Source organism: Antedon mediterranea, chromosome 1 (assembly GCF_964355755.1).
Source record: "Antedon mediterranea chromosome 1, ecAntMedi1.1, whole genome shotgun sequence".
Classification (NCBI taxonomy): domain Eukaryota; kingdom Metazoa; phylum Echinodermata; class Crinoidea; order Comatulida; family Antedonidae; genus Antedon; species Antedon mediterranea.
Window position 1 is genome coordinate 16,716,131 of NC_092670.1, and position 12,873 is coordinate 16,729,003.

Below are 12,873 nucleotides of genomic sequence, written 5' to 3' on the forward strand. Positions count from 1 at the left end.
ATGTCAATATTTGAGTTAAATCATCGCGATAATAAAAATTTTTATTTTTTTTTTATTTTTAAAGACATCTGTTACGTACATCAATTTACAAATATCAAAATAGGATTGTTTTTGCAGCACAAGATGAATCACAAGTCGGATAGTTTATTCTTAGAAACCTGAAAGAAAAAAAAACACCAATAATGAGCTATTCATAGTTAAATAATTTTAATGTCAACTTTAGTCATCCTAAATTTTGTCGCCATGATCACTACTATACACAATACTGTATATATAAATATCATATGTACGACCATCCAAATTACCTCATCCTACCTACAGTCCTTCCTAGCCTAGGCTACATTATTGTCATATATTTACAAACCTCCAACAGCCACAACGTATTTTCTTTTCTTTGGCAAAGAATTTCCCGTAATATAGTCCTAAATTAATTAAATAAAAAGGTCTAGGCCTAGGCCTTTCTTTAAATATCCGACGATATATATCCATAATCCAGTGGATATAGATTCAACATTTTAAACATAATAATAATATGGCTTCACATTGATTATAATAAGTCGGCGATATGCCACTAAAAACTAGCCTGCGGCCCTCTCTATCCGCCTACAAATAGCACTGGGTTTCCGTCAAATGGGCTAGGCCTAGCCTAGGCCTAGATAATACTACAAGTTGGGTACATTTTTTTACAACCAAATAATCTACAATTATATTGCAATATTTACCAAACTAGCAGTAAATCCAAAATAATAAAGCTACTAATAACATATTTTGGTATATTAACTGGTTTAAAAACGGATTGCACATAGTGATTTTGAAGGATTGAAATTACTCAACCACACGGCCTGTACTAAACATACGAATCCAAGATGGAGTCTGCTTAGAATATATCCCCAGCTTTGAACGGATATTGAATCCGTCCCACAAGCTGAACCAAGCTTAAACTTTCAGAAAAGATAGATTAATAACCTAATAACTAACCACTAAGTTTTTATAAAGGTTCCGTGCTGATGAGAAAAGTGCCGGATTCCCTACGAAACCAAACAAATAAATCATGTAGCCTACCTCAACGAACACCTCCATCTGCACTTTTTTCTGCAATAAGCTCTGTCGTCCTTTCCTGGGCTATTTATACCAAAATTTTGTGGCGGGAATAATCTTCCATATTAGGAGTAACAATTTCCAAATATAGAAAGATATAATTTAACCCGGATGGTGGAAATTGCAGCAGATTTGTAAGGGTATTCCCATGCAAAATGCTTGCCGCGAAGTGAAAAGCGAACCGGAAGTCACTATAACTTGGCGATGCTCAGTGACCTGCGCAGTTAAAAAACAGCGTTTTAACGGTTAAATGAGCACTTTGCTGCTCGACTGTGATCGGCCCTTTAAAAAATCATCATGCAGCAAATAAAGCTTGGTTTTCACTATTATGACGTAAGCGCAACACAAGTAATAATTTGACCAATCACGACGCGATGAATGCTTGAGGTGTGCTTGTCCCTTGCGTTGCGTTCTAGAGTGGGAACAAAGCTTAAAAGAGAAACAGTACAAACATGCTACAGTAGCCTCGGTGCCTCATGCATAGGCTAATAATAAAGATGGTATCATAAACTTATTAAAAACTAAATTGGCAATTTCATCATTTGCCATTTATACAAAATTACACATTTATTATTATCAAAATTATTGACAAATCATATGTAGCATAGGCCTAGACAGTATTTAGATTTAGGTGCTATAAGTTTAGGTAACTTGAGTATAGCCTACGCCATCTTGTAGTTGTGTACATAGAATCACAACCGTACAATACGACTCCTTGACACCATGCTCTTTCAAAACGATATTGTATGCTCAATAATTTTAAAGGTTTATCATAACAATAGCCAATGCTTAGTTGCCATGGAAATGTATAAACACAGTTTCTATACCCTTTGTGTATTATTCCGTGATATAAACAAGAATACTAGACCTACTATTACTACTACAATAACATGTTAAACCGATGTTGTAGCTGTTCAAATGACTTGAGGAGTGAATTAGAGCAAAATAAATGTTATAGGCCTATATTTATCATATACACCGCGGCCATTCCTTTAATAGTCCTTAATGTTGCCCTACTTTAATTATAATTAGGTTGAAGATGTTTTTTATATTAACACAAATTGTATTTTTATTTTATAGCATTTATTTTTAATTACATTTGAATGGCTATTCTTGATTAAAATCAATTTTCTCTCCTTCTCATTTTTGCATCATTTGCATGCCATAACGCAAAACGTGAAAACTGCCCTCAATTTTCAAACAGACGCCGATAAATGGCGCGGCGTTTAAAATGACTTTCTGAAGCAATAAAAATGGTTAGGTAGGCCCCTAGTCTGGCTAAACTAACTAGGATGTTTAATATTAGGCTATCTAGATCTATAGGCTAGTCCAGGTACTGTGCTGTGTGTGACTGACTGAGTCCCCGGCCGTGTGTGAATATGAGATAGGCCTAGCTAGTGGGTAGCACGCCTAGGGCCTAGCTAGGCTACTAGGCTACTAGGCTAGGCTTAGGAGCCTAAGCCTAGGGCCTAGCTAGTAACCTAGCCTAGGCCTACCCTATATCTAGGCCTAGCCTAGGGCCTAGCCCTATAGGCTAGGCATACTAGTAGAGGGCCTAGGCTAGGCCTACCTAGCTAGGTAGGCCCGGCTATAAGTATAATGCCATATTAATGGCATGTCTATTAGGTAGTATTATATGATGGGCTTCCTGTCCAGCTAGCTAGGCAGGCAACAACCAACCAGACCTTGCTTGATGACGAGGTAGGCCTAGGATAGGCCTAGGCCTACTTCCATGATCCCTTCCATGATGCATGGTTCAGATTAATAAATACAACTTTAGTTAGGCCTGGCCTAGCCTAATATGATAATACTAGGGAGCCTAGTCTAGGCCCTATAGCTAGGCCCTGTCAATCTACTTAGCCTCTTCTTAGTCTTAGAGTTATGCTATGTGAATGCACTTGTCAATTGTATGACCCCCCTCTAGGCCTAGCCTATACGACCCCCGGGAGTGGTCATTTTATAGGGCCTAGGCTCTAAATACAAATAATCCCCTATTAAAAATGCACCCTGTATTGTGGGATAGCCTAGCCAACCGTTTGTTGTGTATCATGTTAACTTAATGTAATATTTTTATATTTCTATAGAGTGTTCAAGTGGGCCATGTCAGAATGGAGCAGCTTGTGAGGAAGCGGCTAGTGCATACATTTGCAAATGCCAATATGGGTATATGGGAACAAACTGTGATCAACAGACAGGTATTGTGACATTTCAATTCAATACAGTTTATTTTTTTACACTGAAAGCTACGCCTAGAGCAGTAGTATGTGCTTGATTTCAATTAATTTGTATTGGTCACACAGTTATTTTCAATATATATATAGTGATAGTATACATAATAGTCAGCGCACCTCAATCTCTTGAGATTTACAAAATTTAAAAGCATTCACCAGCTGTGCCGCCGTGATGGTGAGTGTGAATGCCCAGTGATTTAAAGTTAGGTGTAAAAGTACAGTAGTATTGGTAGTATAGTCAACTCTCCCAATACCAGACACCTTTCCGGTATCCCTCCAAAATGATCCTGCCTGTGTTCAAGTACAATACCCTAAAGCAAAGACTATATATCAAAAAAATGAGTAATCCTCGATTTTTGCATTAGAAATTTGTAACAGAGAGTGATGTACACAGACTAAAGAAGACTTGATTTAAATAACAAACTAGTGTACATTCACTTCTACAGAAAATGATTTACCACCATGCTAAATTAATTCACAAAGAAAGGCCAAACTAAATTATTGTCAAATAACTATCAGATTATTTATTGTTATTATTATTTCTCATTTATAAAGGGCAAGATTGTGGAACAAACAATTACCTACCGACTGGTACTATTACTTCAGAGAATTTTCCCCAAAATTATGATGATGACAGAACCTGTATTTATCTTATTCGCGTATCAAAAGCACAAAGAATTGTGTTTTCAATAACTGCATTTAGTACAGAAAAAGACAAGGATTACTTTGAATATGGCTCAGGCGGCACAGCAGATGTTAATATTGCAATTGCACAGTTTTCAGGTAACACAGCATTGCCAAATGAGTCTCCTTTTACGTTACCTTTTGAATTCATAATTATTGATGACTCGGCATGGATTTCATTTAAGACAGATTTTAACAATCCACGCACAGGATGGAGCTTAACTTATTCAGCAGGTATGGAGCATTCTGTTTATGTTTGTTTATTCACTTTTTAAAAAATAAAAAATATATTTAAGATCTTGCTACGTGCTTTATTTATTTATTAGTGAGTGAGTGGCCGAGCGGTTAAGACAGTGGAACCGTAATTACGTAGCCATAACATCGGCAGGAGTTCGAGACTCACTCACTCCATGGTTCTGGTGGTAGAACAAGTCATCTCGGATAAGAACTATAAACCGTAGGTCCTGTGTACACATCTAGTTTGTGTGCACTTTAAAGAACCTAGTACATCTTTCGAGATGAGTAGGGGGTTACCCCGGTGTATTAGTACATCACAGCCACTGATCACCAACTGGGCCCTCTGGGAGACCAGTCTTTGACTGAAGAGGTTACTCAGTATAAATATATATTTCAATTATTTCAACATAATTAAAACCCACCCAAAAAATCTTCTTTATATAATAGCCTCCTAGTTTTCTTTATCTTACATATATCCTAGTACCTTTGTGAAAATTGATGCATGAAGCAGACGACACCCACCCCCAATCCCCGGCAATGCTCGTCTTTATATTAATAATAATAATATCCTGCATTTACTGTATATAGCGCGTAAGAAACCTATTACCCCAGTCATTTATTTTTATCAAACACGTATGGAAACATACTCCCATAATACAGCTAGTAATCAGCGAAAAGTTGTGTCTACCTGGGTGGAGAGAGGCAAACGCAAGTATCTTGCCTAAGGATCCAAGCAATGCGGCGAGAGTTGGATTCGAACCTCGATCTCACGATCAGTAATCGAACGTCCAAAACACTGCGCTACGCTCCCTAATAATATTAATAATCATATTTAAAGCATCTTTGCCTCGTCTGTTTTTAACCTCACGCTATGGCCTTGCTACCTACAATTGCCATTGTTCACAGAGTATAGACACCTTTCAAACTAAAAATGGAACATTCAGGTGGTACTGTAGCGCTGCGGACATATAAACGTCTCCCACACATGACATCATTTTTTATTTCAGATCTTGATGACTGTCTGATTGGTCCTTGTCTGAATGGAGGCATCTGCAATGATGCAGAGTTCTCATATTCTTGCACATGTGCATCTGGTTATGAAGGCGACACCTGTAGAACAAGTAAGTAAATTGATATACTGGACATTTTAAACAGTTAAATAAATGAAGAAATATATGAGACATACCTTAGTATGGTCCATGGAGCCTGGTTATGAAATTTGGCTTTGACTATACTATACTATGCATTAACAATGTATTTATCTAAGAATTGTGCCAGATTTTAATATTCTTGAGTATAAGTTTTCCTTCCTTCCAGTCACTTTTAATTAATCATTATTGTAAATTAAACTTCTCATAATTTCGATACCATTGTTATTCCTTGTTTAGACACACAGGAGTGCTTGTCAAATCCATGTCAGAATGGAGCTCAATGCATAGATGGGTTAGCCATGTATTCATGTGTTTGTGCACCAGGATGGACAGGGATTAACTGTGACATTGGTATGTATTTCAGTAGGAGAAAGGGGGTTGGGGCAGAAAAATTAGTCCCATGATGCATCACTGTTGGTGATATATTATACCACCAACAGTGATGTATCTATTGGGACTAAGCGGTATATCTTTATAGTCATTTAAATTAATATATATCTGAATACAACTTTAGCTCTATAAGTATAGTTAAAAAAAGTAACTGGATTGAATTTAATAGGAAATATACAAATAGTAATACACAAGCATCACCAAATAATGAATAGAATATTATATTAATGCTTGGTTCTGTGCCATGGGGCTGAGGTGGGGCAAACTTGAATTTGGCCGACATGGTTTAGGGCTGACTTGACCGGCACCATTTTAAATGAATGATGTATTTAAATCGTAACAATTTCTGCTTTTTTTTAGATGTCAACGAATGCTCATCAAGTCCATGCTTGAACGGTGCTAACTGTGTTAATGGAGTCAATCAATTTTCTTGTACATGCCTACCAGGCTACGAGGGAACTCTATGCAATACCAGTAAGCTTATTCTTTATTATGATTACAGTATTATCAATCTTTTTAAAATCATATATAATCATTAGAATGCACATACAATGGAATGCTTTGTTGCATTGACTTTATTTATTTACATATCTTTGTTTTTGTTCTATGAGCTCTTAGATTAAGATTTTTTTTTCTCTCTTTTGCTATGGATATTATTATGTCACCATGATATTCCGAAATAAAAAGATAAATGAAAAAAAATGAAAAGATGTGTTGTCCCCCAAAAACATGAAAAATGAAGAAGACTTTAAATAGGCCATTTTGTAGTTTTAATAAAGTTATTCACTTCTGTAAAAACAACAAAAAGAACAAACTATACAAATACATGTGCAAAATGCACATACACAAAAAAGACAAAAGAAACAGTTATTTTTAACCAAAAACTATTGTTTGACAGACAATTTAAGCATTTTTTTGCTTTATATTAGTTATTACATTTTTTTCAGGTAAATAATTTTTTTTCCATCCAGTTTCGTGACATTAAAATGATATATTAAAAGAAAATGTGGAAACAATTTTTTTTTATGGAGACAATATATCTTTAAGATTCTTTCTGAAATGGGCATCTCAGATTAAATGTATGTTCTCATTTGCTACTTATGTAGATACTAATGAGTGTCAAAGTCAGCCATGTCAAAATGGTGCAAATTGTGGTGATGGCATCAATCAGTACACATGTTCTTGTACATCAGGATGGACTGGTACTTTATGCAATGTTGGTAAGTTGGTCTATTTTATACACTTATTACTTGCTTTGTTCCTATAACACTAGGATAATACAGCAATTGAATTGGCTGCAGTTGCTACTGTGTAACATGATGGGACCAAACCCTATTGTAGTAGTCACACAGGCTATTCACCCCTTACTCTCCCCGATGCCTACTTAATTTGGAGCACTACATTCCTGAGGTGGGTCTTCCAAGGAAAGTCAATCAGGATGTGGTACCATTTAATTAGTCATCCTTCCTGTCCCCTTATTATAAATATTAGTTCGGATATTGATTCTTGAGACTATAACATCAGTCAGAATCACTACATTTTCACATTGTTTTATAATCTTACTTTTGATTGAATAAATATTATATTTTGTACATTGAATACATTTTTAACATCGTTATTGTCCTGGCCCTCGACACGACTACCGTTACAACCTGGAAGCATCACCTGTTCAGGAGCTGTAGGTTTCATATGCTCTGAGCTACAAGCATCATTTTGTTGTTTAACTGCTGGCAACACTTGTCCAGCAGCAGCTGCAAGCATCAATTGTTCAGGAACTGTAGGTTCCAAATGTTCTGAACTACAAGCATCATTTTGTTGTTTAGCTGCTGGCAACACTTGTCCAGCAGCAGCTGCAAGCATCAATTGTTCATGAACTGTAGGTTCCAAATGTTCTGAACTACAAGCATCATTTTGTTGTTTAGCTGCTGGCAACACTTGTCCAGCAGCAGCTGCAAGCATCAATTGTTCATGAACTGTAGGTTCCAAATGTTCTGAACTACAAGCATCATTTTGTTGTTTAGCTGCTGGCAACACTTGTCCAGCAGCAGCTGCAAGCATCAATTGTTCATGAACTGTAGGTTCCAAATGTTCTGAACTACAAGCATCATTTTGTTGTTTAGCTGCTGGCAACATGTCCAGCAGCAGCTGCAAGCATCAATTGTTCATGAACTGTAGGTTCCAAATGTTCTGAACTACAAGCATCATTTTGTTGTTTAGCTGCTGGCAACATGTCCAGCAGCAGCTGCAAGCATCAATTGTTCATGAACTGTAGGTTCCAAATGTTCTGAACTACAAGCATCATTTTGTTGTTTAGCTGCTGGCAACACTTGTCCAGCAGCAGCTGCAAGCATCAATTGTTCAGGAACTGTAGGTTCCAAATGTTCTGAACTACAAGCATCATTTTGTTGTTTAGCTGCTGGCAACATGTCCAGCAGCAGCTGCAAGCATCAATTGTTCATGAACTGTAGGTTCCAAATGTTCTGAACTACAAGCATCATTTTGTTGTTTAGCTGCTGGCAACATGTCCAGCAGCAGCTGCAAGCATCAATTGTTCATGAACTGTAGGTTCCAAATGTTCTGAACTACAAGCATCATTTTGTTGTTTAGCTGCTGGCAACACTTGTCCAGCAGCAGCTGCAAGCATCAATTGTTCAGGAACTGTAGGTTCCAAATGTTCTGAACTACAAGCATCATTTTGTTGTTTAGCTGCTGGCAACACTTGTCCAGCAGCAGCTGCAAGCATCAATTGTTCAGGAACTGTAGGTTCCAAATGTTCTGAACTACAAGCATCATTTTGTTGTTTAGCTGCTGGCAAAACTTGTCCAGCAGCAGCTGCAAGCATCAATTGTTCAGGACCTGTAGGTTCTAAATGTTCTGAACTACAAGCATAATTTTGTTGTTTAGCTGCTGGCAACACTTGTCCAGCAGCAGCTGCAAGCATCAATTGTTCATGAACTGTAGGTTCCAAATGTTCTGAACTACAAGCATCATTTTGTTGTTTAGCTGCTGGCAACACTTGTCCAGCAGCAGCTGCAAGCATCAATTGTTCATGAACTGTAGGTTCCAAATGTTCTGAACTACAAGCATCATTTTGTTGTTTAGCTGCTGGCAACACTTGTCCAGCAGCAGCTGCAAGCATCAATTGTTCAGGAACTGTAGGTTCCAAATGTTCTGAACTACAAGCATCATTTTGTTGTTTAGCTGCTGGCAACACTTGTCCAGCAGCAGCTGCAAGCATCAATTGTTCAGGAACTGTAGGTTCCAAATGTTCTGAACTACAAGCATCATTTTGTTGTTTAGCTGCTGGCAACACTTGTCCAGCAGCAGCTGCAAGCATCAATTGTTCATGAACTGTAGGTTCCAAATGTTCTGAACTACAAGCATAATTTTGTTGTTTAGCTGCTGGCAACACTTGTCCAGCAGCAGCTGCAAGCATCAATTGTTCATGAACTGTAGGTTCCAAATGTTCTGAACTACAAGCATCATTTTGTTGTTTAGCTGCTGGCAAAACTTGTCCAGCAGCAGCTGCAAGCATCAATTGTTCAGGACCTGTAGGTTCTAAATGTTCTGAACTACAAGCATAATTTTGTTGTTTAGCTGCTGGCAACACTTGTCCAGCAGCAGCTGCAAGCATCAATTGTTCATGAACTGTAGGTTCCAAATGTTCTGAACTACAAGCATCATTTTGTTGTTTAGCTGCTGGCAACACTTGTCCAGCAGCAGCTGCAAGCATCAATTGTTCATGAACTGTAGGTTCCAAATGTTCTGAACTACAAGCATCATTTTGTTGTTTAGCTGCTGGCAACACTTGTCCAGCAGCAGCTGCAAGCATCAATTGTTCAGGAACTGTAGGTTCCAAATGTTCTGAACTACAAGCATCATTTTGTTGTTTAGCTGCTGGCAACACTTGTCCAGCAGCAGCTGCAAGCATCAATTGTTCAGGAACTGTAGGTTCCAAATGTTCTGAACTACAAGCATCATTTTGTTGTTTAGCTGCTGGCAACACTTGTCCAGCAGCAGCTGCAAGCATCAATTGTTCATGAACTGTAGGTTCCAAATGTTCTGAACTACAAGCATCATTTTGTTGTTTAGCTGCTGGCAACACTTGTCCAGCAGCAGCTGCAAGCATCAATTGTTCAGGAACTGTAGGTTTCATATGCTCTGAGCTACAAGCATCATTTTGTTGTTTAGCTGCTGGCAACACTTGTCCAGCAGCAGCTGCAAGCATCAATTGTTCAGGAACTGTAGGTTCCAAATGTTCTGAACTACAAGCATCATTTTGTTGTTTAGCTGCTGGCAACACTTGTCCAGCAGCAGCTGCAAGCATCAATTGTTCATGAACTGTAGGTTCCAAATGTTCTGAACTACAAGCATCATTTTGTTGTTTAGCTGCTGGCAACACTTGTCCAGCAGCAGCTGCAAGCATCAATTGTTCATGAACTGTAGGTTCCAAATGTTCTGAACTACAAGCATCATTTTGTTGTTTAGCTGCTGGCAAAACTTGTCCAGCAGCAGCTGCAAGCATCAATTGTTCAGGACCTGTAGGTTCTAAATGTTCTGAACTACAAGCATAATTTTGTTGTTTAGCTGCTGGCAACACTTGTCCAGCAGCAGCTGCAAGCATCAATTGTTCATGAACTGTAGGTTCCAAATGTTCTGAACTACAAGCATCATTTTGTTGTTTAGCTGCTGGCAACACTTGTCCAGCAGCAGCTGCAAGCATCAATTGTTCATGAACTGTAGGTTCCAAATGTTCTGAACTACAAGCATCATTTTGTTGTTTAGCTGCTGGCAACACTTGTCCAGCAGCAGCTGCAAGCATCAATTGTTCAGGAACTGTAGGTTCCAAATGTTCTGAACTACAAGCATCATTTTGTTGTTTAGCTGCTGGCAACACTTGTCCAGCAGCAGCTGCAAGCATCAATTGTTCAGGAACTGTAGGTTCCAAATGTTCTGAACTACAAGCATCATTTTGTTGTTTAGCTGCTGGCAACACTTGTCCAGCAGCAGCTGCAAGCATCAATTGTTCATGAACTGTAGGTTCCAAATGTTCTGAACTACAAGCATCATTTTGTTGTTTAGCTGCTGGCAACACTTGTCCAGCAGCAGCTGCAAGCATCAATTGTTCATGAACTGTAGGTTCCAAATGTTCTGAACTACAAGCATCATTTTGTTGTTTAGCTGCTGGCAAAACTTGTCCAGCAGCAGCTGCAAGCGTCAATTGTTCAGGACCTGTAGGTTCTAAATGTTCTGAACTACAAGCATAATTTTGTTGTTTAGCTGCTGGCAACACTTGTCCAGCAGCAGCTGCAAGCATCAATTGTTCATGAACTGTAGGTTCCAAATGTTCTGAACTACAAGCATCATTTTGTTGTTTAGCTGCTGGCAACACTTGTCCAGCAGCAGCTGCAAGCATCAATTGTTCAGGAACTGTAGGTTCCAAATGTTCTGAACTACAAGCATCATTTTGTTGTTTAGCTGCTGGCAACACTTGTCCAGCAGCAGCTGCAAGCATCAATTGTTCAGGAACTGTAGGTTCCAAATGTTCTGAACTACAAGCATCATTTTGTTGTTTAGCTGCTGGCAACACTTGTCCAGCAGCAGCTGCAAGCATCAATTGTTCAGGAACTGTAGGTTCCAAATGTTCTGAACTACAAGCATCATTTTGTTGTTTAGCTGCTGGCAACACTTGTCCAACAGCAGCTGCAAGCATCAATTGTTCAGGAACTGTAGGTTCCAAATGTTCTGAACTACAAGCATCATTTTGTTGTTTAGCTGCTGGCAACACTTGTCCAGCAGCAGCTGCAAGCATCAATTGTTCATGAACTGTAGGTTCCAAATGTTCTGAACTACAAGCATCATTTTGTTGTTTAGCTGCTGGCAACACTTGTCCAGCAGCAGCTGCAAGCATCAATTGTTCATGAACTGTAGGTTCCAAATGTTCTGAACTACAAGCATCATTTTGTTGTTTAGCTGCTGGCAAAACTTGTCCAGCAGCAGCTGCAAGCGTCAATTGTTCAGGACCTGTAGGTTCTAAATGTTCTGAACTACAAGCATAATTTTGTTGTTTAGCTGCTGGCAACACTTGTCCAGCAGCAGCTGCAAGCATCAATTGTTCATGAACTGTAGGTTCCAAATGTTCTGAACTACAAGCATCATTTTGTTGTTTAGCTGCTGGCAACACTTGTCCAGCAGCAGCTGCAAGCATCAATTGTTCATGAACTGTAGGTTCCAAATGTTCTGAACTACAAGCATCATTTTGTTGTTTAGCTGCTGGCAACACTTGTCCAGCAGCAGCTGCAAGCATCAATTGTTCAGGAACTGTAGGTTCCAAATGTTCTGAACTACAAGCATCATTTTGTTGTTTAGCTGCTGGCAACACTTGTCCAGCAGCAGCTGCAAGCATCAATTGTTCAGGAACTGTAGGTTCCAAATGTTCTGAACTACAAGCATCATTTTGTTGTTTAGCTGCTGGCAACACTTGTCCAGCAGCAGCTGCAAGCATCAATTGTTCAGGAACTGTAGGTTCCAAATGTTCTTAACTACAAGCATCATTTTGTTGTTTAGCTGCTGGCAACACTTGTCCAGCAGCAGCTGCAAGCATCAATTGTTCATGAACTGTAGGTTTCATATGCTCTGAGCTACAAGCATCATTTTGTTGTTTAGCTGCTGGCAACACTTGTCCAGCAGCAGCTGCAAGCATCAATTGTTCAGGAACTGTAGGTTCCAAATGTTCTGAACTACAAGCATCATTTTGTTGTTTAGCTGCTGGCAACACTTGTCCAGCAGCAGCTGCAAGCATCAATTGTTCATGAACTGTAGGTTCCAAATGTTCTGAACTACAAGCATCATTTTGTTGTTTAGCTGCTGGCAACACTTGTCCAGCAGCAGCTGCAAGCATCAATTGTTCAGGAACTGTAGGTTTCATATGCTCTGAGCTACAAGCATCATTTTGTTGTTTAGCTGCTGGCAACACTTGTCCAGCAGCAGCTGCAAGCATCAATTGTTCAGGAACTGTTGGTTCCAAATGTTCTGAACTACAAGCATCATTTTGTTGTTTAGCTGCTGGCAACACTTGTCCA

General features: G+C 38.9%; 1 protein-coding gene across 7 annotated transcripts in view; it reads left to right on the forward strand.

Moving 5' to 3' along the window:
• The window catches only part of LOC140059048 (uncharacterized), a 58,847-nt gene that overhangs the window by 3,247 nt on the left and 42,727 nt on the right, over positions 1-12,873 (forward strand). For all 7 annotated transcript variants that reach the window (XM_072104913.1, XM_072104875.1, XM_072104906.1 and 4 more), the window contains exons 2-7: positions 3,183-3,293; positions 3,885-4,247; positions 5,258-5,371; positions 5,639-5,752; positions 6,152-6,265; positions 6,898-7,011. In XM_072104913.1, the coding sequence (XP_071961014.1) occupies positions 3,183-3,293; positions 3,885-4,247; positions 5,258-5,371; positions 5,639-5,752; positions 6,152-6,265; positions 6,898-7,011 (930 nt within the window). The remainder of the gene's footprint in view (positions 1-3,182; positions 3,294-3,884; positions 4,248-5,257; positions 5,372-5,638; positions 5,753-6,151; positions 6,266-6,897; positions 7,012-12,873) is intronic.